This window comes from Ctenocephalides felis, unplaced genomic scaffold (assembly GCF_003426905.1).
Source record: "Ctenocephalides felis isolate EL2017-DRISC unplaced genomic scaffold, ASM342690v1 CF-g0.4_SCAFFOLD_00845, whole genome shotgun sequence".
Classification (NCBI taxonomy): Eukaryota; Metazoa; Arthropoda; class Insecta; order Siphonaptera; family Pulicidae; genus Ctenocephalides; species Ctenocephalides felis.
Window position 1 is genome coordinate 90934498 of NW_020536999.1, and position 27883 is coordinate 90962380.

Below are 27883 nucleotides of genomic sequence, written 5' to 3' on the forward strand. Positions count from 1 at the left end.
TAAATATGATACATCAAGAAAATATCAATGCGGCACCCACGAATAATAAATTTGATTAGAATACGCATTACGTTCTATTTCATCGAAAATGATCTCTAAATTTACAAAAAAATTTCAGGATCTATCCTTGAAATGAATTGTCGTGTCATTTCATCGAGTTTAAAATATTTACATTTTGAAAAACTGCCGCCCCAGGCCCGGGCCTAAACGGGCCTAGGGGTAATCCAGCAAGTTTATATTAGAAAATTCTTGTTATTTTTTAATAAAAATGTTAAAGATAAAATTTGGTTATAATTCTTCTCCCCTAGAACCTAACTATATATTTCAAATTAAGTGGCACTCTAAATCATATTGGTAGAGTGGCTTGGCACCATACAGTTAAAAGCTTGCCGACCCATGCTCTAGAAGACGAGCATGCTGAAGAGAGTATCACTCACCACACACCATCTACAAAAGTGCCATTGAAACCAATATCGGGTTTGATGAAGTACTTTAACAGCAACTACTGTATCTCTTGGGCAGCATGATGACAAACCAAATGTGCTCATTTAATAGTATAGCTTGTATCGGGCATACCTGCTGAACAAGTAAGAAATATATTTAACCAAGAAATAATAATGAACAATGATTTTTTTATTCGATTGTAGAAAGTATATTAGGATGGTATGTTTATTTTCACTAATCATTAGTATTAAATTATTATATTTATTAGTTAATTAGCTTTCTGTATATATTCTAATATTCTGAATTGTTTCATCGGACTATTTGTTCGTATTTGATGTTTTACTAAAAAAAATTTATTTTTATATAATATATATATATATATATATATATATATATATATATATATATTCAATAGATAAGTCCTGGATTTTTCAATATATTGATTGTTTCTTTTCCAAACAGTAAATCCAATAATAAAAAACAATTTGTTTTTTTAAGATATATTAATAACGACGTTCGAAATAGATACGTTCCATCATCAGGTTTATTCTGTAATAATTTATATAACTTCATAAACAATGAATACCGTTATTTATCTCGCCATTATAAAACTCTAACAAAAAAAATTACAATCTTTCTTTTAATCGTATACGCGTTTCCAATAATCATTGAACATACCTGTATTTATAAAATTTTATCATGCTTCTTTATTCAAATAACGATTTTATTTAATTCATTTGATGTTTGCGTTGACCAACACTTGCTTCACATTTTTAAACATTATAAATATAAATACTTCTTTACATTTTTTAAATCATTGAAATCATACGCCGCTCAGTTCTCTCAAAAAATGAAGTGCCATATTTGGCACTTTTTGCCCCGTACCATCAAAACGGCTGGACCTGTCTGTGCCAAAAACTAATCAGGACGTCTCCTTATCAATTCAAGACGACTGTTTTCTTAATCATTTCAATCATTACCGACATCGTCGACAAATATTTCGGGAAAAATTATTTATTTTGAATTAATTATTATATATTACAACACTGTTTTAGAACTTGTATTGAATAAATTATTTGTCAAATATTGACAGGTCCAGTGATTCCGAGATCCAATAAAAATCAATAAAAAAATCAATAAATCATTTGTATTCCAAAATTTTATACAGATTTCAATAATAAGTACAAACTTTGTTCACATTGTTATGGATAAAGTATCAAAATTTATACAGTTTAACCGTAAAAACTCCGACGCGGCGCACATACTCGCTCCGATATTCCATCTCGCCCACCGCGATCGCTTCGAAAAAAAATTCAAAGTACATTTTTTTCTTCCTGATTTTTTTATTGATCGACAGCTAATGAAATTTTAGGAAAAGTCAAGAAATTTCAAGTCTATAGGATTACTAGAAGTGTTCTTTTTTTTTAATTGAAGCCGAAAAAAGTCTGGCCGGATCACTCCGACCGACGGAGGGTTAATTATATGTTAAAACGATGTACAAATTTATAAAAAACTAAACTGGTGATTCAAATATGTACCAGTAGCAAAATAATTTTAAGAATCTAAGAGCTGTGTTAATAAGAAAGAAAAAATCCTAACCACTGACCCATTGCCGCCCCATTTGTCTTGCAAAATCTATTAAGCAACGCAGTCTACTTTAAACTAATATTTGAAAGTGTAAATGGATGGATGATTTCAAATGATTCATAAAATTCTAGTGATATAAATCAAAATGTACTCGGAAGCCGCAGTAATGCGTCCACGCAATTAATTCATTTTGTATAATGAAAAGCCAAAATGATCAAAACTGAAAATAAAACTACAAGATCTCGTATTACGGAAATTCGGTATCGGTACCCACAAAATCAACTCGAAAACCTTGAAATTAATACAAAAATATGTATCACTGACCTTTTCTCCTGTAAACGGTGCTGCATCAGTTCCAATTTCTCATGTAAATTAGACTTGATAAGGGCACAATTACAAACACTTGAAATAATAGGTATAAAATTATCGCACTATTAAACTGAATTCAATTCGTAACCATGTTGAACTCACGCAACAAGCCGGTCTCGGCTACGTCCATTTCGCCGAGACCCTTCTAGCCGTACACCGTACACCGCCGCAGTCGAAAACGAAATGATATCCTCTCGCAATGGCAGGCAGGCCGATTCGAGTGGTGGGGAGAGCAACTAGGTGATAGGTGATGGGCGGTGATGGGCGTGGCCTACGCCTGCGACATATCTTTGTCCTTGTCTTGCGCATTAACTCCTATGCGTGGAACAGAGTGCGAAATAGTACTCGAGCGCACTCGCACATGACATAGTTGTCCTTCTCTGTACGCAGAATTGCATAATGGCCGATCGGCTTCCGAAAGAACCAGCGCCATTATCATGTTGTTTGAGCTTCTGTCTGTCGGCAAACTGCAACGTAAAATCATATTATAATTATTTTTATATTTCAATCGACATATAAAGGAACTTTTTCTGTAGAATTTATAATAAAAGTTTATGTAAATAATAACACAACCGTTCATGCAGAAGGATAAAAACAGACTAACTGATTCTTTATGATACTGATATATTCTTTAACTAATCACTTTGAATCGTTTACGAATTTTTAATTATTTTGGACATAATATAAAAAGACGGAATGTGCAGGACATTCTCTGATGCCATTCTTGCTTTAAAACTCCGTTTTGTTGAAATCCAAAATGTACATATTTCGCATAAAAAGAAGTTTGCAAACTACAATTATTTTATTATTGGTTTTCCATTGTAATTGTTCACACCAAAATCACAGCATCCGATATATTGATATAGAAACAAATCAAATATCTAAATAAAAAATTATTATAAAATAAAATCAATCAATACAAAAATTAAACTTTGAAAACATTGTAAATACAAATATAATTTGTAGTTGTAATAAAAACTAGTTGGTATTGGTATTTTGCCTTGAGGCAAGTTACATGAACTTTCTGATATGTGTAAATAATCGACTATATAAATTAATTTATGAGCGATTAAACGTATTCCGAGTAGATTTATTACACATAATTGAAAACGAACAAACACGTTAACTCGAGTATTTTCTAAAAGCAAATTTTCAAAAATTAATAACTTTTATAATTGAACCAGTTTCGGTAGGACTTAATGGTTTAGATGTACATTGAGATCAAGTACTCTAGCGTTATACCAAGTAAATCGTCTAATTTTAATTTTAACGAACGTCAAAAAAACTACTCATTTTCTCAAACTTTGATGAATTTTTAAAATTCAACTACTAGTAAGGCCATAATAATTCAGTAAGATCCATAAGACCATAGTATATATCGCCCTAAAAAGTTCCATAAAAATCGGCTTAATATTTTTTTCAACGGTTAATTACAAGGAAACGGCTCGGTAGATTTTCACCAAAAACTAATCAGTATCATTCCCAACTAATATCTTTCGAACAGTTTTTTTTTTAATCGATTCGGTAGAATGAGCTTAAATGTGGACGAAAAGTTTAACATTTTTTTTCAAATTACAAAGAAACGGCTTGGAAGATCGTCTCACAAAACTGACCAACTATAGTGCTCATTGAGATACATCGAATGACTTAAATTTCTAAAATCAGTTCAGGCGTTTTTGATCAAACGTCGATTAAAGGTCTTGCAAACTTTGACGAATTTTTAAAGTTAAACCGATAGTCGTAGGGCCGTAATATCTTAGTATGATCTAGAAGATGATGGTATGTACCGCCAAAAAAAAATTATAAAAATCGTCGTATTTTTTTTTTTTTTAACTTTATTACAAGAAAACGGCCCGGCCGATCTATACCAAAAACTAATCAGCACGATTCCCAACCAATACCTACAAACGATTTTTGAATTTTCGAAATCGATTCAGAATTGCGGGCTAAACGTGGACGAAAAAGTTTTCACTTTTCTGCGATTTACAAAGAAGCGGCCTGGACGATCGTCGCACAAAACTCAAAAACCCTAGTCGTCATCGAGATACATCGAATGGCTTTTAAATTTTGGAAATCGGTCCAGCCGTTTTTGAAAAAACATTGATTTACGGCAAAAAATTTGTTCACACACACGCGCGCACACACACACACATACTTTTTCCAAATTTGGTCTCATTCGATTCAGAATGGCTTGAAACGTCGAGAAAACATAAAATTAGCAAATCGGATCTTTTGATGAAAACATAAACTTCTCCTTCGGGAAGTTAATAAACACGTAATTAATATTACAAATAAAGTGTTTTACAACAAATCATTGGTCCTTCGAAAAATCAATCAAACCTAACAAACAGTAATATTCTACTACTATCGACGCCACATCTATAGTTCTATAATCTAAAGCCACCAATCTTTCAAATGCTATAAACATTTAAAAAAAAAATTGTTAAGAATTAGAAAGATATTGGCATAAATTTGGAAATTTCAAATTAGACGCAAATAGTGTAGTTAGTAGAAAAATGATTTATCAATCATGAATTTTTTAAAACTCGTCAGAGGAAGGTAATACGCTACTTTGACAAGATTTGCAAATTCATATTCAGGATATTGAAAGTTTGTTCAAAGTGAATATATTCGATCGAGTAATCGACATTATTATTGAACAAATTAAAACGCGTTTCTTCCGATGAATTAATATGTTTCAAATTTCAGTATGTTGCTACAATAAAAGATTTCAATGATACTGATCTATTAAATAAAAGTTCTAAAATTTGTTTAGATAAAAAAGACATTAGAAATTCAGAATAAACAAATTTTAAAATCATTATTTAATAGATCAGTACTATAAAAAAAAACTTTTGTTCAGATTCTGAACCATTTGCCAGGGAAGTTTAGTTTGCGATCAACTTTCAGAGGCGGAATACGAAATACCTACTTCGGTAAGAAAAGATTTCATTTACTAAATAGCTTATTGAAGTTAACATTTTATTTTTATTTCAAAACAAAATATATACAGGATTCATGCTATTGTTTCCTAATAAGCTAGACGACAAATGGTTTCATCTTCGTTATAAAAATCGTCTAAAACGGATTGGAAAATAATAATCTAGAAATCAATGATCAAATATAAGATGAGAAAATATATGTTAAATAACAAAATATTTATTGTTAAATCATTTTAATTGTCCGAGGTTTTTCTCGGACTACGGTAATAAATTGCAAGTAATTAAAAACTATGTTGGAACTGATTAAAAATGCAGAATCATTGAAATCCATTAAATAACATTAAAATTATGAACATTGCAAAATCTTAATTGAAATCAAAAATTATTTAAATTATTTCAGGTAGATAATAATATACATTCGAGGAATTGATTATTTTTATGGCTATAATTTGTAATTAACTATTTTATTCGCTGATAAAATAATTGACGAATAAATTGTCAAGTATGATATAAAGAAATTGTTAAATTATGAAATTTTCATTATTAAGTCATATTGTTTAGGTCGGAATATAAAAATTAATTTGATAAAATATTTTTAAAATTAAATTACCTGCACGTTTTTTAATAGCAAAAGTAAATCGACTGTCAAATAATTGAAAATAGTAGCCATTTTATAAAGTAAATTTCATAAAAACTGATTTTATTTTCAAATTTATCAATCGAATCACATCACTGACAATGATATGTATTTTAGCATGATCAGATGTTTCGTAAAATTGTTCAATAAATTAATTTTTATAACAATACTAAAAAGTCAACTACTTTCATATAAAAATTGATAAATAAGATAATTTTTAAGGCAAAATTAAATTTGTTCGTCATGAATCATCATCGTCGAAACATGAAACATTTTAATTAAAGATTTGATTGCTCGCAAATGATAAGTTCCATCAATTAATCATATTTACATTCATATATTTAATTCAATAATTACTACAAATATACACAAATAATTTACGTGCATTTAATAAAGATTAAAGATTGCATAAAGTGTGATGTATTGTAAACGGACTGTAAATGTTGAATTGAATATAAATGTATGAAACCGGTTCTTTTGTTTGATTTGCTTTATAAATTCGGACAGATTATTATCTACAGATGTGGAATTATGTAACATTCCAATTATTCTGCATTTAAAGTGAAGTTTTGTACAACAAATTGTTGCGAATGCATTTATAGATCTTTAACAGACAAAAGTAAACTAGAGGTGTATGGCATCGTGCCTTAAAGCAAATTGCTGAAACTTCCCGTACCGTAATGAAATATTCGAGAAATTTTAAACGTTTTCAAATATATTATTACAAATACTGTAACTTTCATTATTTTTGCTATCTTGTCATATCTGAGCAATCAAAATCAAATGTGAACCATAAATCAATTTATCTCCAGAACATTAACAATCGTTCGTCATTTCATTTCGAATTCAATTTCAAAAAAAAAAATAGTTGCCTAATTTACACAAAATTGAAAAAGTGCTCCCGTATAGTCACACACAGTCTAATGTAAATAATTCTGTGCGACCTTTTCACTTATACTGTGCTTAGCTTGACGGCATTTTCACATTTTTCAATAGTTTTCACAAAATTCGAATTGTAAAAGTGCTCCAGTACATAAACAGTCTAAACGCACTTGGGTAAACATTTGCACCAGAGTGGCGCTTAGAATGTGCTTAGCCTGGGTAATTTTTTGAATTTTTAATCCAAAATTACAAAAATATTTTTTGAAAAAAAATATTAGAAACAATTTTTTTTTTGAAAAAGCAATTATTTTGTTGAAACAAGCAGAAAGTTCTTTGAATCATTCAAATCGGACACTTAGTTCGCTCAAAAACTGTCATTTTTTTTAACATTTAGCTTTGTATCTCCGAAACCGCTAGGCCTACCTTTGCCAAAAACTAATAACCACTTTTCCTCGTCATTACGAACTGAATGTTTTTTGGATCATACAAATTAGATGATCCGTTCTCTCAAAAACTCGATTTCTATTTTCTGCACTCTTTGCTTAATATCTCCGTAACGGATTGACCTGCCTTCGCCAAAAACTAATCAGCACATCTCCCTATCAATAGAAATCGAATGTTTTTTAAACCATTCAAATCGGTTGATCCGTGCGCCCGAAAACGTGGACAAAAAAATGCGGACATACGAAACACACACACACCCACACACACATCCATTAGTTTTCTGAGGTATGCCTTAAAATGTTCAGAAACCTCCAAAACGTCGAAAAATGCAAAAATTTTCATTTCCGATGTTCGGCCCATTATTATAACTACCCTACGGGAAGTTAATTAAATGATCAAAGTAGTAATCAAAGTCATTCAATCTAATTTTAAACGTATGTTATGAAAAACATGCATGCAAATGCGTTCTAATATAAAATTTGAAAACAATTTAATCGAAGCAAATACTAATATTGGGTCTATTGTTTAATTAATAACTACTCAGTAATATTATTGTGAAATAAACAAATACTGAATGAATAGAGAAGGCGCACAGATATTTAAAACATTTAACTAATTCATAAAAAGAAACCAATTTGCAAGAAAGTATCAAAATAAAAGGCTAAATCGCGAATTCCTTAACAAATTCATAAAAGAAAACTAATTTGTATGAAACTAACTTAATAGAAGCGTGAAAACTTTTAGAGAAATTAGGAATCATTTACATGTAATGGAAATATGCCAATGTTATCAGCTATAAATAACATTATAAGACAATAGCGTAAACATGATTAAATTGAAATAAATACGTGTTATTGGCTTCACTGCTTGAAATCAATTCATATTATTAATTTGGTGTGATTGTATTATATATGAGCATGCCATTTAAATAAATATCACTTACCACAGCGCCTTACAATCATTCTTGATTAGCTGGAAGTCAGCATCCATACTCCGATAATAAAAACTCCTTGGAATGTATCACAAAAATCACTTCACACACAAAACTTTAACATCGTAATAATACTATTTTCTAATAAACACTACAGCAATTGAAATTTGAACAAATATCAGTTTGCAAGACTCCAAAGAGATTTAAAGTATTAACATGACGCCAATTGGACAAACATCTGAAAGAAATAATTATTATTATAAATCAATATAATAAATCAAATTAATTTTTATTCACAAATACTCAATCCAAATGCATATAAATTGCCAGTAGCCTGATGTGCTGAAGAGACACAGGTTGTTCAGTGAATAAATGTACTAAATATTATATAATGTAAAACAATAATCAAATCAATCCCAATTTCTTTAAATAATACATATTTACAAAATTTGTGAAATAAGTGTAATATTTTTAAGATCTATATGATTTTATTAACTACAACCAAATGAAACCATACAACAAAATAATAGTATAATTACCTTAACTTCAAATTTCTGATACGCTTCTCAGGATTCCAATAGTCTTCTAAATACAAATGAGTAACAATTCAATGTACTTGGCTTCAGGTAAAATCTGCAAAATAGTATAATACTAATAATAGATATATAACTATCAAATTCATTCATATCGAGAGACTGTGGAAAGAAAAGTTTGTATGTATTGTGACTAGCTAAAAGAATATTGTTGCCAGAATTGAGAGTTGGCTAGTTGATGGTGACGAAGAACTATTTCATCATGAATTAAAGTGTTGTGGGGCTCTTTACATCTATAGCAAGCACCTTTAAAACTACACTCTTAGCATCATGTCCAGGAAGTAAACAACGAGTGCACAGTGAATGCTTTAACACCAGATCCTTGCGCCCTGAAATCTCCAACTCCTTAAACTTGGAACATTTGTACAATGGATGACTTCCCTTACAACAACAACACGGAGATACTACCCTTTTCACTGTACTAACATGAACCATTTTAGAATTTCCCTGAATGGGTCTACTTCCTAATTTGAATGAGTTCTCTAAGGCACAAACCCGCAGCTCCAGAAAGGAAAAAAATTGATTTACCGTTAGAAGAACTTTCCATTCCTGGACAAATTCCATGCCATGCCATGCGTGTATGGCTGTCAAGCTTCTTGTTCAGCATATACAACAGAATAAGATCCTAATGTTTAGTTGGTTCATATACAGTTGAAAGAGCACGTATTTGTTGCCTCGCACTTTGTGCCTGTTCCTTTGTGTATCTGTGATATGTTGTCGATCTGCTGCAAATGGGAATTCAGTATTTAAAATTTAATGTCATAAGTCTTACACAGTAGCTCATAGGCCGTCCTCAGTGTAAATCTCATTTGTTACGCTTAAAGATGATATTAGTTTTGCAGCAGACGATAGTAGAGCTCCCTTTAGAGAATGCAACTTTTGGACTTGCAGCAACTTTGTGTTATTGTGAATTAACGAGTTATAAAGATCTAATAAATTGGGTCCACTCACTATAATCACCGTTGAACTTGGGTAACGTGATCTCTGGTAACTTTACATCTAATGCTGGATTTGAATCTACCGACCTAGACAGTGATAGGGTACCAATATTCGTAAGAGCATTTAAACGTGACATATGCTAAATAACATGTACATTAATTAACTTATTCTATTCGTACCTTACCTTACAAGTTACAATTGTCGTAAATACCGCTTTCACGCCACTCCGGTGCTCCAAACCCTTGTATGACAGTGTCTTGTGTTGTTATTGTATAAGGTGCGACATAGCCTTCTGTGCCAGGTGTGCTCCAATTCTCAGATGAGCCCCAGTAACACGAATAACAGCGATGACAAACTCTGGAGCCTCGTGCGCCTAACTTCTTCTCAAATGAAATCTGCGTGCATTCACTCAATTCACCAATAATAAGTATTGCTGCTCTATTGTTGAGCTTGAGCGTATTCAATTCTTGTTTTTAGCGTGAATAGTTTTAAGGTTCAACCATTTTTGAAACTTTTTATCAACTTTCTTCACGGCGAAAAAATCGGCGTCCTTTTATATATATTAGCACTGATTTTATTAATATTATCCGTGATGAAGAACCAAACTTTATGGTATAAAAAGAAACACGCGAAGAAATTATATACAGAATCTGTTGAACACAGAAATAATAATTTTACATTTACGAATACTTGTTGTAGGTTAGACGGCGGCTTAGACATTAGACAAAAGTGACAGAAGTGACAGAACAGATTGTACAAGGCATGCAACATGCATGCATGTGCATTTGCAGAAAGCAACACTGCTGAAATTTTGACAGGTTATGGTCAACACCGGAGCAAACTTCAGTGTGTATGGGTGTTCTGGCAATCGTAATTTTTTGTTATTTAATGACTCCTTTAAAACGTAACTAGTTTCTTTACAAAATCAGCAACATTATACAAAACCAAATATGCACTAATAGAAAACCGAATATCAAACATACAATTTCCTGAAAAATACAAAGATACATTCTTGGAACGCTGGGCGACTTATTGGAAATTCTTTTTAAAGGACTATAGAGAATAATTAATGAACATATTCACTATTTCAATGGCAAATTGAAATGTTTCAACATAACCTCGAAAACCATTCACTCACAATGCCGAATATTATGCTGAAAACCTTTTCAAATTAATAAAAAACAAAAGATCATTACTTTATATTCACATTTATTTATTTATATTCGTCACTAATTCAGTTATTCACCAAATAGATGCAAAAAGTGTGAAGCACTGGAATACGAACGGACCCTAGTATTCTAATGAGGATTCTAATGACTAATTTGGCGCAAAAACACAACATTCACTATATTAATCGTTTTGGTATTGTTTAAGGGCTTTCCTAATCACTTTTGCATACTTTTCAATGCAATAATTAATGAACATATGCACTATTTCAATGGCAAATTGAAATGTTTCAACATAACCTCGAAAACCATTCACTCACAATGCCGAATATTATGCTGAAAACCTTTTCAAATTAATAAAAAACAAAAGATCATTACTTTACTATGACGCCTGATATGAGGAGGAAGACATTATGCTTGTGCTCCTAATATCGCTTTAGCTGTTGGGTATGATCTAGATACATCAGTACTGTATGATTTATCAATATGACAATATGACTTTTAATTTCCTGTTCTGATAATCCACTCATTTATTTTTATCATTTTTATAATTTTTATCATTTTCATTTTCTTCATATTATCATATTTCTGTACATTATTATATATATAGTATATATATTTTTTTTGCAATTAATTTATTATGTAAGAAAAATCTATTTTCTTTTCCTAAACATATTGTTTGCTAAAATCTCATCAAGATCATGTTTCTTGACAGATGTCCTGAAGATGGAACGTACCTAGTTCCGAAACGTCGACAGTAAACAAATAATTAAATAAAGAAATTGTTTATTAAAACTTCTTGTTTTTTTATTTTTTTATTATTTTGGGATTCTTGTTCGAAACTACTCTACATAATATATATATATATATATATATATATATATATATATATAGGAGATTGCTATTTGAGAAGAAAAATGATATTTTCATAGTGTGAACCAAAAGTTCATTTGCCTTTAAATCGGTTCATTTGTTTTTAAAGAATAGAATTCCTATTTCTGTTGCTTCCTACCACATAAATAAAATTCTATTTAATTTATCTAGCCTTTGGTGAGCAAATACACAAGTAAGAAGAAAGCATAACTAGCTGTAAGTGTAATTTTGTCTTTTAGGGCAATTAAGGCATCGTGCCTTAAGGCAAATTGCTGGAACTTCCCGTACCAAATAATAATTGGCTTTGGTGCAGATGGATTGGCATAACTGAACACTTCAAGGCGAGAACTGTTGGAAGAAATCCAGACAAATTAGAGAATGCATGATGACAAATCCTAGGATTACTAGTAAATGGCAACCACCTAATCAAAGACTTGGAATCAAATATAGGTAAGTTACAAATAAATTGCTTGATAATATTTAAAAAATTTATCAGTGATAAATTTATATTACAAATTTAATTTACTCGAGTATTGTAATCAAGTAATATAAATGATTTAGACATTTTATCAGTTATTTTTTATATAATTTGAATAATTATGTAATAAATAATTTTTTTTACAGAGGATGAGGGCAATGCAAAACAAAGAATATTGGAAAAACATATTATTAGCTGAGGTATTGTTGCTGCTGCTGCTGCTGCAGCAATTCTTGGTCGACTATCAAAATAAATGGAAGGCTCTCGTGCTTGTAGGTAGATACACAGATAAATTCAATATTTTATTCAAAATAAAATGAAATTTTCATCGTTTTATTCTTATTATTATGAGTTATTAAACACAATTTTCTTTTTCAATGAAGGCTTTGAAGTAAACAATGGAATTCAGTAAAGATTAAAAGATGAAAAGGGCTCAGACAAAAAGTTGCAACATCATCGCGCTCTGCAAAGGGCTTAATCAGGTTAGTAATCATAAAATAGTTTACAATTATATACTTGATTATAAAATTTTGCAACAAATTATAGGGAAAAACATTACAAGTAATTTTTCATATTTATTGCAATATTTTACATACCATAATTGTTATTACAATTAATTCATAAAATTTTTATTTCTACATTCATTTTAAACATAAATTTTATTTAAAACTTCAATTTTTATTTAATTACTGAAATGTTGATTTCCAACAAAAAAATTTGAAAATGTTGAATGAGAATAAATAATTCATTTATTGAAATTGACATTTACTGAAATGTTGATTTCTAACAAAATAATTTGAAAATGTTGAATGACATTTGAATGTTGATTTCTAACAAAATAATTTGAAATGTTGAATGAGAATAATAATTCATTTATTGAAATTGACATTTACTGAAATGTTGATTTCTAACAAATAATTTGAAATGTTGAAAGAAATAATAATAATTCATTTTTGAAATTGACATTTACTGAAATGTTGAATGAAATAAATGACAAATGAATTCGAAGGTGTCATTGTCTAGGCATAGTTTTGGAGGCCACATATCTCTGCTAATGAAATAAATAATTCATTTATTTTCAGTGAGGACAAATAATGAAATAAATAATTCATTTATTTCAGTGAGGACAAATGAATTTGAAGGTGTCATTGTCTAGGGCAGAGTTTTGGAGGCCACATTATCTCTGCTGCGAAGCTGCTGCTGCTGCAATTCTTGGTTGACTCTCAAAATAAATGGAAAGCTCTTCAGCAATTAAATGGGATGTTTCATTCTGAATAAAATAAAGTTTATATCGTTTTTATCATTATTATGATGAAGTTATTAAATACAATTTTCTTTTACAGTGAAGGTTTGAAATAGACATGGAATTCGGTAAAGATAGAAATGTACCAATTGATGGTGATGCTAAGAGAACGTAGGTGACATATAATACTATTGAAATGTTATAATTTATAGTATCTCAAAAATCTAATTTTTTCAGAGTAAATGATTTTCAAAATGTTAATCTTTTTTAAAAAAAAAATGGTACGGAAAGTTCCAGCAATTTGCCTTGAGGTTTTCCCACTGATATTATAGTTGTTTTGTAACATCAACGTTCTTATTACGTATTAACGTTCACTTATCATTATAACATACCTAGACGTCTCTGTAGGGGGCGCTAACAGCACAAAAGTAAAAAAGAATATTATAAATCATATATATAATAAACAATTAACATTGACACTGAAATATATGAAGATAATATTTTAGTCAAAATTATCGAAACATATATGATATATATATATACAATTTTGTAATACATTAGTTAACAATACTACAAATCCCATTTTAAAAAAAAATATTTCAATTTCTTTAGATGCCGACTTTGTCACTGTCGGTCCTGAATCATAATTTTATGCTGACTTAAATCAAAATTGTGAATCTATCATCATTCTTATTATTAGTGATAACACAGATTAGCAAGCCAGTTAATGATTACGCAATACATTAACTAACGCGTCGTATAATAAAAAATCGGCCAGGCCAGGCCAGGCCACGTGATAGTAAGTAAAAGAAGTTTGGGAATCACTGCTCTAGACCAACAAGGAAATTATAATTATCTTTATCTTCACACTTACTTTACACACGTTATGTAACATGATCGTATTTGTTAGATAATAACTTTCAAATTAATATTAAAACATACCAAGATGGCCAGCACTTAATATTCTGCCACGTGTTGGGGGCGATCGCGGCTCCGAGGGTTCACTGGCCGGAGCTTCAGAACAAGAATATAATTGTTATTATCTTTATCTTTACACTAACATTAACGTATTTATTGCACAATAAGTCAATTAATATTAAAATATACTTATTATAATCCTAATGGGAGCGCGGCTTGGGGATCTCTGTGGTGTTCTTGTCATTGGCGTGGCGGGGCGTTCACCAGTTGTACGTGTACCTTCAGAACCAACAATGGAATTATTATTATCTTCATTTCATTTGGCATAATTCAGAAAAAATCAGAATACAGATGTGTATGCATGTGTGTTTTGTGTGTGCATGTGTGTCCGCATTTTTTCGGGCGCACGGATCACCGATTTGAATGGTTCAAAAAACATTCGATTCCTATCAATAGGGAGATGTGCTGATTAGTTCTTGGAAAAGGCACGTCCAGCCATTTCGAAGATACGGAGCTAAATGTGTACAAAATGGCAGTTTTGAAAGAACTAAGCGTCCGATTTAAATGATTCAAAGAACTTTCTGCTTGTCTAACAAAAATAATTGATTTTGGAAAAAAAAAATTGTTTCAAATTTTTCCCTATATGGAAAATAATTCAAATTTTATTTTAATTCTGACTAAAGTTCTATATTACTTTAAACAAATAATTTCATCTTTGCAATTCAGTTTATATAATTCTATAAATATTAGACAATGTTTCAATATTTATAATAATCTATTTGAAAACATTCAATATTCCTCGAACATTTCGTACGGTACGGGAAATTCTAGCAATTTGCCTTAAAGCACGATGCCATACACCCTATTAGTTTATTTATTTATTTAATCATAAGCAAGCCGTAATTAATAATAATAGATATTATTTCAGACTCTTGTCAAGCTAATTGTCAAAATAATTAATATTAAAAGGATAATAATTTTTTAATAATCATAATAGCTGCACGAATTTCGCTTCTGAAAAAAAGAACTGATTCATAATTAAGGTCATCATATTAAAGTCTATTTGACCAGGAGTCAAGCTCAAAATTCTTGCACAAGGTTGAAAGTTATACTCATTCAAAACCGTAAAAATTGAATTAATAAAATAGCAATAAAAAAACATGGTTGTACAGGCGATCAAATGGTCAGACTATATAGATAAATGATAAGGATTATGCAAGAAAATAGTTATTGTAATCAAATTGAGAAAATTCAGTAGTGTCATAAAAAGCTAATTCTTTAAAAAGTCTAACTAAGAGAGCATGAAGTTTTTTGCTGTCTAAGTTTCGGAGATTGAAGTAGAAGTAGAAGTTTATTCATAAGCTGAATACCTAAACCGTCGATTGCATTGAAAGTTTGTGTCTAGTGTGTGTTGTAGTTTGAGGAAGACGAAGCCATATCAAAAAGTTTCCAATTGTTTGATGAAAGATAATGTTCCAGCAGATAAATGCATGGGACAGTTAGAATATGTGTTTTTTAAATATGGACAAGGAAAAAATGATTCGAATAGCTCTTTTCTGAAGCTAAATATTTAATTAGTTCGGAGATGAAAAACCCCAGAATTGGATTCCGTATGAAAAGTGAGAATAAAAGTTGCCCTAATATACTGAAAGAAAGCGATTTAAACCAAGTAAGTTTGGGTTTTCGGGTGCGCAACATGAAACATGTCTAGATAAAGTTGGTGATAGTGAGATAGAGATGTGATCAGGATCAGACCAGATAATTGTTTAATTTTTGTTGCCTGCTGTGATATTTGCTTTTCAAAAATAATAATATAATAATTAGAGGTGCATGGCATCGTGCCTTTAAGCGAATTGGCGAAACTTCCCATTCCGTAATTAAATCGAATCGAGAAATAATAAATGATTTCGAATAGCTTATTATAAATACTGTAACATTCGTTATTCGTGTTATAAATATAAGAATAAATTCGACGACGACGTTTATATATGTTTATGTAAAAAGTAAATAGAAGTAAAAAAGATTATATCTCATATCTCTAAGAATTATATAATCTAATTTGCAAAGTTAAATTTATTTGTTTGAAGTATATAAGAGAGTTTTAGAATTTTAGCTAGCATTAAAATTAAAATTCGAATCATTTTTCATATTTAAACAGTGAAAAAATGGTAAATTAAAAAAAAAAATGGACAAAAAATTTTTTGCTTTCCTAAACTAATCGATTCTTCATACTGCAAAATGTTTTTTGAATCATTCGAATCGGAAGCTTTCGCCGCATCATCAATACATGTTGAATGTTTTTGAATAATTCAAATCGGATGCTCTTTTCGTTTCTCAATAGTAAACGATTGCTTTTTAAATATTTCAAATCAAATCGATCCGTGCTCCTAAATATGTGACAGAAATTGTATCCACCACACCAACACAATACCACACACACCGATTTTTCGACTTTAAAACTCAAAATCGTCAAAATCGAGTTACGAGGTTGCGTAAGAAGCACAAAGTTTCGTAACATTTTTGATGTGTCAATGAATATTAAAACATACCATACTCCGATTGTTTCCCCTCGCGGTCGCTCCAAAATGCAACCTCTGTATGGATGTTGTAGGAAAAGGAAAGGTTCCACCAGGCATCTTGCGAATAAGAAAAAACTTACGAAATGTATCATTACCCACATTACTGAGATGTAATACAAAACTAATTACATATGACGTTAACATATCTGGTAGGTCTTGGCCTTTGGCTTGGTTCCTTGGCCCTTTGCTCCGTATTTAGGGGCGGTCGCTCCATAGAATGCCCGGACCTCTGTATGGATGTTGTAGGAGAAGGAAAGGTTTCACCAGCTGCATCATCTTCGGGAATAAGAAAAAACTTACTATTCTCTATCATTCCACCCACATATATTGCAGATGATAATACAAAACATTAATTTACATATTGACGTTAACATATACCTGTAGGTCTTGGCCTTTGGCTTGGTTCCTTGGCCCTTTGCTCCGTATTTAGGGGCAGAGGGGGTTTGGAACCGATAAGAGACCTTCTATAATCCCTATATGGAGCCCATATGGCTCCTGAGGGTATTCTCGAAGGTACTCCACTCCTTGATTGTAAGTACTTGAATCTGAAACCAGAATGGACGATGATGATAATATAATAGAAGAATTCAATTTTTATCTTTTCACAACTCGCTTAATGAAAAATATCACTTGGGCCTAGTTAGTGATGCTCACCGTGCATATCCAAGCCTAATTATAAGTAAAAATGTATGAGAAAGCGTTGTGTTAGGTAAGGACGACATGGCAAATACACGTGATTATTTAAAATTTGAACTATTATTTGTCGAAAATAACTGGTATGGATTTATTGCCACCATTTTGAAAGTTGCTGCATCTCAATATTCATTGACCAAGTCAATTATTTGCACACTTTTAGCAATTTTTCTTAAGGGGCACACCTAGTGTGAAATTTTAAAAAAAATCGAATTTTCAATTTTTCATAATTTAGATAGGCTATGCCTTTAAAAATACCATACAAAATTTTTAAATCGATATCTTGAATAGTTTTTGAGTCATAGCCATTTAAAGAGTATATATACGTATATAGTACAAAGATCGTTTTATCTTTAAATGCTTTTTCTCGAAACAGCATTTTCCGAATTTGCTGCAGTTATTACTCAAAAACAAATGATCCGATCACTATCGAATTTTTTTTACATGTTCTATATATAGCTCTCCGTAAAATGATCGGATCAAAAATCGAATTTTGGCAGTCCAAAAACGACCAAAATTTTGGGTAAAATTCGACTTTTTTTTAAAACGCCGCCGTTTTGTCAATTTTTGATTATTTTTTTATGGTAGGTCATTTTACAGACAATATTATCTAGTTTAACGAGAATTTTTTTTTAAATTTCATTCATGTAGAAGGCTGGAATCACTGCAGCAGTGAAAGGCCTTTTTTCGCGCCGTTGGAGATCGACGATAACTTAAAAAATATTTAATTTTTTTCTTCAAAACGTATACTATGAATTCTTAAAACATGTGTAAAATATGTTCTTAAAATTTTGAAATGATGAAGCATTTTGTTTAATATAATTTCCCAAAAAATCACCTTTTTTAGGCGGTTTTGCCCCTTAAGGGGGTATTCTACTGTAGAAGCATGAATTTTGCCCGGTTTTTGAAGCGCTGTATAAAGGAATCAATATTTTTACTATCAATTTTTTTATCATTTGTTTATTGATATTTTATTATTACATAAAAAAAATAATTAAAGAAAAAAAAATTAGAATTCACAAAGTTATGAGCAGTCGAAGTGGGGGCTCAAAAAAAAAGAGGGTGTCCTGGCGTGCATGATTCCAACCCTCCTGGTGATCCGAAACATAAAAAATAGATGGATTATTAATTATTATAGATGCCGCTATCGTATGAACCTTGGATAAGTTAAAAAAGAAATTTTTGTTTGAATGGCGGCAGTTTGAAAAAAAAAAAAATTCATGTTTTTTTTAACAATTCCGAATTTTTTAAAAATACTAAATGAAAAGTTATAGTTTTGGGAAAGGTCTATGCGTTAAAGCGATGTATAGAGAAGATCCTCTCCAAATTTGAAGTAAATTGGTTCATTAGAACTCGAGATATCCTTACCGCCAGCTCGAAAAAAGTAGTTCCGAGAAAAACGCGTTCAAAGCTTTGAGACTCGGTCGGACCCGAACCGAGGCCACGTCACTAAAACGGCTATAACTCAGGAAATAATAGTAATTTTGAAAAATCCTTTTAATGACATATTTTTGAATAACTCAACTTTGAAAATATGAAAAAAAAATTCGATTTTTTCAAAATTCTACAGTAGAATACCCCCTTAAGACATAACGAAAAATGTAAAGGATCTCCTCTTCTATACAGAGATCACTTATTGAAATGTACATTTTACCCAGGTATTACAGTAAATATTTATTACTCACACAGAAGATCTATCCTCTTCGTCAAGCTTTGCTGAAAACTTGGTTAATATTTCTAAAAACGGTAAGCGATCTGGAGGCACATTCGGGCTACCACTTTGTCCAACCGCAAACAAAATTCCAGCCTCGTGCAGCTTTGCTACTGCTTGTCGATTTTTCAGTTTGTTTGTGCCCAAGAACTTTGCTAGATGTGCGGCCAAAGTCTGAGTGAAATAAAAAAAAGTGAAGTAAAACTTATTTGCTATTGTACAAGATGGCATTTAAGCAAAAATAAATACATCGTATAACAATTTTGAATAATGTTTATCAGTAATATGGTAACACTAGTGATGCACACATTTATTAGTCTCGGCCATTATACATCTATATATCTATAATGGCATTAAAAATATGTATAATATTTGAAAACAATAATGTAATTCAAGTCATACTTCAAATATGACATGATCGGTTTGTCGGTTCTTCATTAGAGAAATGAAGTAATTGCTGATTAATAAATTCTATGATATTCTCGTTCACACAGTGGATTCTGTTAAACAACGCCTAAACAAATATTGTTTTTGCAACTTCACTCACTCATCATTTAATAATTGTGTTTGAAGAACTTCATGTAATTAAAATTAACATACAATCATTTACGGCTTGTATTTTTTTACTTTTTTGCTGGCGATGTACTATTATTCTTTGAACAGTTGTAATATCTGCCTTGCCTAAAAATATTTTCCATTTTAATAACTACAAAGATTTATAGAAACTACGAATAATATAGAAATAATTTCTTATCAAGAAACAAATGTATAATTTGTTTTAATATTTTCAAAAAACAAGGTAAAATATTCTTCCGATACTGGCATTTTTCATTAAATCAAGATTTGTACTACGATGTAACTTTAAAATGTTTATTTATCTATGTCGATTTCCTTGTTGATATCGGTACATATACAACGACGGTTTTATACCCTAGTCGCGCCTAAAGAAGTTTTACTTCAAAAAGAATAAAATAAAATCAATACGTCGGTTCCAACCTGTGAGGTTTTGCGAAAGGTGGTAAAAATTGGCAAAGTACTATTTACGAATACAAAAACCAACAAGTGGGGCGCATGGCATCGTGCATTAAGGCAAATTGCTGGAACTTCCCGTACTAAAAATTATTTTTATTTAAAAAACGATTAACATTTTTGAAAAAAACATTACTTCGAAAAAATTAGATTTTTGAGAAACTATAAATTTGACAGAGAATTACTTTTTTTAAACAAATTGTTTTTTGAAAAAAAAATGTATTCTTTATTTTGACATATTTTGGAAATTTTGAACTTTTTTCAAAGCAATCGTACTGCTTTAACTGCATAGAGGCGAAATATCGAAGCGCGTAAGCGTCTAACGGATAAACATTGATACGGAACCCATAGGAATGCAAACAAAATTTAAACTTATTGTTAAAATCTATATAAAATATCTGATAATTTGATGTGCATATGTCTCATGATCATTTTTGACCGCCAAATAGCATTTTTTTTACTTTTTTCATTAGATCTCCGAAACCGCTAGACCTGCCTTCATGAAAATTCTTGCAGTTCTTCATCTTATCAATACAAGTAAGACGTTTTTGAATTATTAACATTGGACGCTCCGTTCTCTTAAAAACTGATTTACCAATTTTGGAACTTTTTGCCCCATATCTTCGGAACGGCTAGACCTGCCTTCGCCAAAAACTAATCCGTACGTCTCCTTATCAATACGAATCGAATGTTTTTTCAATTATTCAAATCGCTTCATCCGTGTTCCCGAAATCGTCGACGAAAATTTGTATCCGCACACACACATACATACACACACATACATTAATTTTTTCTAAGGTATGCCAAAATGTTCAGAAGGTTTTGCAACGTAAAGAATATAAAAATGTTCATTTTAGATTTTTTTGCGATTACTATAACTTGCCCTGCGGGAAGTTAAAAAAAAAAAAAGTGAATTGGAGTAAACAATAAATTATACTTCTAATTGGACCTCCAGAAGTTAAACGTTTGGAGTTACCATAGATAAATATTAAAAAAAAATGTTTCCAGAGATTAGTAAATATGAATATAAATCAAGTTCTTCAATTCTGAAAAATCGAAAATAATAATTTTTTTGCATTTTTAGAGGTTTTGAAGGTTTCTGAACATTTTGGCATTTCTCAGAAAATTTTGATGTGTGTGTAGGTGTGTGTGTGTTTTGTATGTCCGCATTATTTCGTCCACGTTTTCGGGCGCACGGATCAACCGATTTGAATGGTTTAAAAACATTCGATCCCTATTAATAGGGAGATGTGCTGATTAGTTTTTGGCAAAGGCAGGTCCAGCCGTTACGGAGATACGGAGCAAAGAGTGCAGAAAATAGAAATCGAGTTTTTGAGAGAACGGAGTATCCGATTTGAATGATCTAAAAAACATTCAATTTGTAATGATTGGGAAAAGAGGTGATTCGTTTTTGGCAAAGACAGGTCCCGCCATTTCGGAGATACAAAGCTAAACGTGCAAAAAATAGCATTTTTTGAGTGAACTAAGAAGCGTCCGATTTGAATGATATAAAAAACTTTCTGCTTGTATTGACAAAACAATTGCTTTTGGAGATAAACAAATATTACATCTTTTTTTATTTTTCATAAAATATTTTTGTAATTTTGGATTATAAATTGAAAAAATGACCCAGTCTAAGCACAGTCTAAGCGCCACTCTGGTACAAATGTTTACACAAGTGCGTTTAGACTGTTTATGTATTGGAGCACATTTCCAATGTTGTGAAAACGAAACCTATTGAAAAATGTGAAAATGCCGCCAAACTAAGCACAGTATAAGTGAAAATGTCGCACAGAATTATTTGCAAATGCACAGAAGACTGACTATACGGGAGCACTTTTTCAATTTTGTGCCAATTAATTAGGGAACTATTTTTTTGAAATTGAATTCAAAATAAAATGACGATTGTTAATGTTAAGATTTGCTCATATATAACAAGATAGCAAAAATAATGAAAGTTACAGTATTTGTAATAATTAAATATTTGAAAACGTTTAAAATTTCTCGAATATTTCATTACGGTACGGAAAGTTCGAGCAATTTGCCTAAAGGCACGATGCCATGCACCACTAGTTCGTTTCATAAATTACACACATTACACAGAATAAATACCTTTAGCTGCACAAATCCTTCGATAGTTTTATTAACCACATCGCCAGCACATGAACTTTCCACCTGCAAATAATTTTCCTTCAAAGTCAGGAACATGACCGTGGTGCAATTTGTCCTGCTGAGGCTGCACATCGTGGCGACCATTTTCTTTATGATATCTCCATAGCATTTTTCACACTGCAAAATACAATAGTGTTGAATTAAATTGATCTATTTTCTTACTCACAACACTTATACACAATATACTAATAAGTATGGTAAGGAAAATGCATAAAGCGGTGATGTGAATAATAAACAAAATCACGCCATGGACCTGCCTTCAGGCAGACTACTATTTAATAGTATTACATTGTTTTAACTAATTATCCTAGGTCCTCGTAATACATCCACTGTTTTGTTCATAAAGCTACTAAATCCATGGTCAAGTCAAATGCAGGTGTTTTTGAGGGCAAATTATGGATTCTAAGGTAATCCTTCAGGTTTGGGAATAGCAAAGCTATAGAATACTTTGCATGGCAAGATCTTTATTCTCTTGGATCTTAATAGTTTTCTTTTGAATTTTTAAGCCTTTCTTTCAGAAAGATTTTGGAGACTTCGATGGGTAATTATTAGGATGTTAGCTAGTCAGTAAATTACAAAGTGGAATAGAAAGAAGTTTCAATATGCAATGAATAACTGTTATAACCTTACCTTCACATAATACTTCAAAACAAAGGACGCGCTAGTAACTGGCACGATACCAAATTCAATAAGTTTGCAAAAACGCTCCAAGACTTCACGACGTTTCTTTATTTGGACTTGATCTTCTTCGTGTGTTCCTGCAATAAGATAATAACATAATTAATTACAAAATCTTCTAATAAAATTTTTCTTTGGGCTCTCATCTTCTTCGTGCCTTTCTACAATGAGATAATTAATAACGATAACATAATTACAAAAGTCTTCTAGTAAAGTCATATTAACTTTTCTTTTACACAAACTGTGTTATGCATATAAACAAAAATCTAAACATAAATGTGATTGTTGAGTTGTACGTGTATTAGATGCATCTTCGAGTGAAAAATTCCATTTGGCATTTCAATTTATAATTGAAGCTTAAAAGTGTATCAACATGCATCACAGCAGATATCAAACAACCAACTATTAAAATATGTTCAAAAACTTTCCCAGTAAAGAAATATATTACAAATCTTCAGACAATTTACAAAATTTTCATATAATCTATACCATCTTCAGACAATTTTCGCTCTGTGTCTCTTTCTATTCAACATTTCTTGTTGGCACTTGCATTAGAAGCTCCACTTCAATAAGAAATATTTAAATTAATTTTATTCTAATTATTACCTGTCCAATGTTTTAAGAAAACATATTCTTCTGCATACTTATTGATTAACATAACGTCATCCGAGCTTAGTTTTAAAACCAAGTCGTGTAGAATCGGGTTCTTATGGTCGGCCAGTTCTACATTGAAATTTGCGGCTAATGTACATATTGCAAACAAGGCCTAAAACGTTAGAAATTAATTTATTAAAAGTACAAAAAATATTTCAGCAACTTCGATAAAACCAAAATAGGTTGTAATTGTTCAAAAATCGCGAGTGCTTGCCATGTCGTCCAAACCTAACATGACGCTTTCCCATACATTTTTGATTAGGCTTGGATTGGACATAGTAAGCGTTACTTCAATCAATATTTTTACTAGAAATGGTTAAAATTATGAACAAAATAAAAATCATTGCCCAATCTACTATTTATGAATATTGATAATAAATTTAATAAGGATACTATTTTTGGCGGACAACCCCGGAGCACCGATTATTCGATTTGAATTACTCAAAAAGCATTCGATTCCCATTGATGAACAGACTGATAGAGGTAAATTGGTTTTCAAGTAGACTTGAAGGTGAGCAGGTGGATACATAGACAGGCAATCAGATAGACAAGTAGACGTGTGAACTGAAGAGTTGTGAACAGGTTAACAGGTTGACAGGTTGACAGGTTAACAGGTTGGACAGTAAACAGGCAGCAAGGTAAAACTGTTGACAAGTAGAAGGTTGAAGAAGTTGGAGACAGGTGGAAAGGTAGGCAAGTAGTTCATATATAGTTTAAAACAATATTGAAATTCGCCTTACAATTAGTATTACTTTAAAATTTTGAATTTTTCAAATCGACTTACAGCTTGTTGGAGATCGTTATGAGTGAGATTTTGTACAATGTCTTTGCAAATTTCAATGTAATTTTTTAATTTTAACTTTAACATATCGGCTTGTTCCATACAAGCGATAGCATTAACGACCATATTATTTAAATCCATTTTTTTCACTTCGATCAATGCCCAAGATAAATAAGCGCCGTAAGAAAGCAGGCAGTATATCGATCCCTAAAAGATATTTTGATAGGAGTATAAATTAGTTAAATTAGTTATGTTTAATCTTTGATCTAATTAACATACTTCGATAGGGAGATTCCTTTCAATAACGCCATTCCTGAAGACTTTAAATTCCTCTAAAAAATCTTCCCATATATTTAAATAATTTATATTATATAAATATTGGAAAATGTAGATTTTTTTTAGGGAATTTATAATCTCAGGAAAATCTTTCTTGGCACATTTTGGATCCATTTGCTAGAAAGAAAAATTATTTCTGATCAAGAGATCAATTGTTTGACAACTTTCTACACATAACAAAAATGTAATTCGTACCCCATCCACAATAAATAGCCATGTAATATATGGCTCCATATATACGAATGCGCATTTGTCTACGATGGTCTTAATGGCGGCATCGCAATCTGCAGCAATACTTCTTGCCCTTTAGAAAGGCAATGCAAAGTATTGCTGCAGTTGTCCAGCACTGTCGTCTGCAGAATCCTGGGCGATGGCTTGCAGAGCGCCCAATAAATTCCTTAAATGCTGTAAACATAAAACACTAGATTAAAACTAGTAAGTATATATTAAAAAGTTAGAAAAACTACAACAAATGCAAGATGCATCAACATTCCCATATGCAATTAAAATTTCTGCTTAAAATATATACTCCTGCTGGTGGCAATTCAAGCACAAAGACAAGTAATCCTTATAGGTATTCATAGGTACAAAAATTAAAATACTAACCAGATCTTCCATGTCAATTGTATTATCAAAGTCAAAATATTGAGGAATTTTTATCAAATGGATAATACAATTGACATTGCTTTTAAAGCGAGCCAACAGAGTCGCCATCACCGGCATTAGATATTTGGTCATATTTAATTTGTCTTTTTTCGTTTGTTTTTGTTTTATACTTGGGACCTGTAAATATGAAAAGTAATGAAATTTAGAAATAAAAAATAATGTTTAAACATATAATCAACACACTAGAAGAAGAAACAACTGGATAGTTTTACCCATTTGCATGTACTGACATTAAAACCAGGGCAGGGTACTTTTACTTGATCGGTTTAGATTTAGTTAATGTTGTACTTCTAATTGGACTTATAAATTATTGCCTTAAACGTTTGACGACTATCATGCTATAATATCACATCAAGGAAACAGATGTGTAGTACTAAAAGCAACAAACTGATTCCCACAAAACTATTCCATTGGTCATGAGTTCATACACCGTCCAAAAATCCAAAAAAAAAACGAATTGTCTGGGGACCAAGAGCGTTTTGTTTATTTAATTGACCAGGAGAGCAGCTGCATATCAATTAAGTAGAGTCCAGTACTTGTAATTATCGACCATATTCGGATTCGCTGCGAATATTGCTACTTGAGATCATTTCTGGAAAATGCTTATCTGTCCGCCCTCTTAAAGTCAGTACATTAAAATAGGTCAAGTTACCTCAGTTTTATATATGCATTATTGCAATGCAATATTACCATGTTATCAGTTCCTCTCTCACCAGTACTTGAAAGATTTGCAGCACACCAGAACATAATTTCTATTAAAATTTCCTGGGGTTGGGGGATTGGGGTCAAAGGTTCATCATGTTCTCGAATTAAAATGTGGATCATTAAATCCCAATCTTTCATTATCTCAGTGTTTGCAACTAGGGCAAACACTAGATATGAAATAAAATTTAATCCCTGAAAAATAATAAAAATAAAGAATAAAGATTCAAAAAAATTATTTATACGACATCCACATGACTATCATATATACATATTTTACTTACTTTCAATTCAATGATCGAAGTTAAAACATGCCTGAACCATCGAACCCCAAATCCGGCCCCATTTGAATCTTGATCCAATATTAAAAAGACATTATAAAAAAATGTTCCTGCTGCCACCGCAATCTTTCGGTTCGGAGAGAACATTAAACTTGAAACAGTGTTCTAGTCCTTCGTAGTGAATAGGTACGGATAGGACCTGAATGGACAAAAATGGATAATTAATTAGCTATATCAGTTTTAACAGGTAATTACAGGACATTCGTAGAAGTCGGGTTAAGAAGTTGAAGTACACCTTTCGTAATGGGGAAATGCTAAAATATAATAAGCGGCAGTCATTGCAATACCCCAGAAAGGGGCTTCATCCCATAGCGTCAACCATTATATATACACATTTATATAATAAAAAATTATAAAAAATTATATATTTATAATAGCATTATAATTTCATAATAGCATTAACTAGCTGTAAGTGGAATTCTGTCTTGAGGCAATTATGGCATCGTGCCTTAAGGCAAATTGCTGGAACTTCCCGTTGAATACTGAATGTTTTCAAGAAGATTATTATAAATATTGTATCATTGTCTAATATAAAATAATAAAATAAAATCTGAAATATTTTATACAAAAAACTAAAAAAAAAAAAAAAAATGGAACAAAATTTTTTTTTCCAATATCAATTATTTTATTAAGACAAGCAGAAAGTTCTTTGAATCATTTAAATCGGACGCTTAGTTCTCTCAAAAACTGCCATTTTTTACATATTTAGCTTCGTATCTTCGAAATGGCTGGGCCTGTTTTTGCCAAAAACTAATAAACACTTCTCCCAATCATTACTAATTGAATGTTTTTTAGATCATTCAAATCGGATACTCCGTTCTCTCAAAAATTCGATTTCTATTTTCTGCACTCTTTGGTCCGTATCTCCGAAACGGCTGGACCTGCCTTTGCCAAAAACTAATCAGCTCTTTTCCTTATCAATAGAAATCGAATGTTTTTTGAACCATTTAAATCGGTTGATCCGTGCGCCCTAAAACGTGACTGGAAATTTGTATCCACACATACATACACACACACACACACACACACATCAATTTTTTCTGAGGTATGCCAAAACGTTCAGAAACCTTCAAAACGTCGAGAAATGTAAAAATT

General features: G+C 31.2%; 2 protein-coding genes and 1 long non-coding RNA gene across 4 annotated transcripts in view; all 3 read right to left on the reverse strand.

The window, feature by feature from the left end:
- LOC113363586 overlaps positions 1-10477 on the reverse strand; it is a 22823-nt gene extending 12346 nt beyond the window's left edge. For both annotated transcript variants that reach the window (XR_003365921.1, XR_003365920.1), the window contains exons 1-5: positions 9953-10477; positions 8776-8869; positions 8249-8474; positions 2503-2867; positions 2356-2433 (exon numbers count right to left, since the gene is read on the reverse strand). This is a non-coding gene — a long non-coding RNA (uncharacterized LOC113363586). The remainder of the gene's footprint in view (positions 1-2355; positions 2434-2502; positions 2868-8248; positions 8475-8775; positions 8870-9952) is intronic.
- A 6669-nt stretch (positions 10478-17146) lies between these two features.
- Positions 17147-25347, reverse strand: LOC113362998 (cohesin subunit SA-3-like). Its single transcript, XM_026605490.1, has 9 exons — positions 25275-25347; positions 25023-25196; positions 24747-24950; positions 23915-24074; positions 23261-23388; positions 22571-22747; positions 19404-19603; positions 17404-17570; positions 17147-17301 (listed from the first exon to the last, which is right to left on the reverse strand). Exons 1-9 carry the CDS (start codon positions 25311-25313, stop codon positions 17147-17149), a joined length of 1404 nt encoding a protein of 467 aa, XP_026461275.1. The 5' UTR covers positions 25314-25347.
- Positions 25348-25385: 38 nt separating this feature from the next.
- LOC113362999 lies at positions 25386-26875 on the reverse strand. Its single transcript, XM_026605491.1, has 4 exons — positions 26732-26875; positions 26436-26642; positions 25686-25862; positions 25386-25484 (listed from the first exon to the last, which is right to left on the reverse strand). Exons 1-4 carry the CDS (start codon positions 26873-26875, stop codon positions 25386-25388), a joined length of 627 nt encoding a protein of 208 aa, XP_026461276.1.
- Between the last annotated feature and the right edge of the window lie 1008 nt (positions 26876-27883).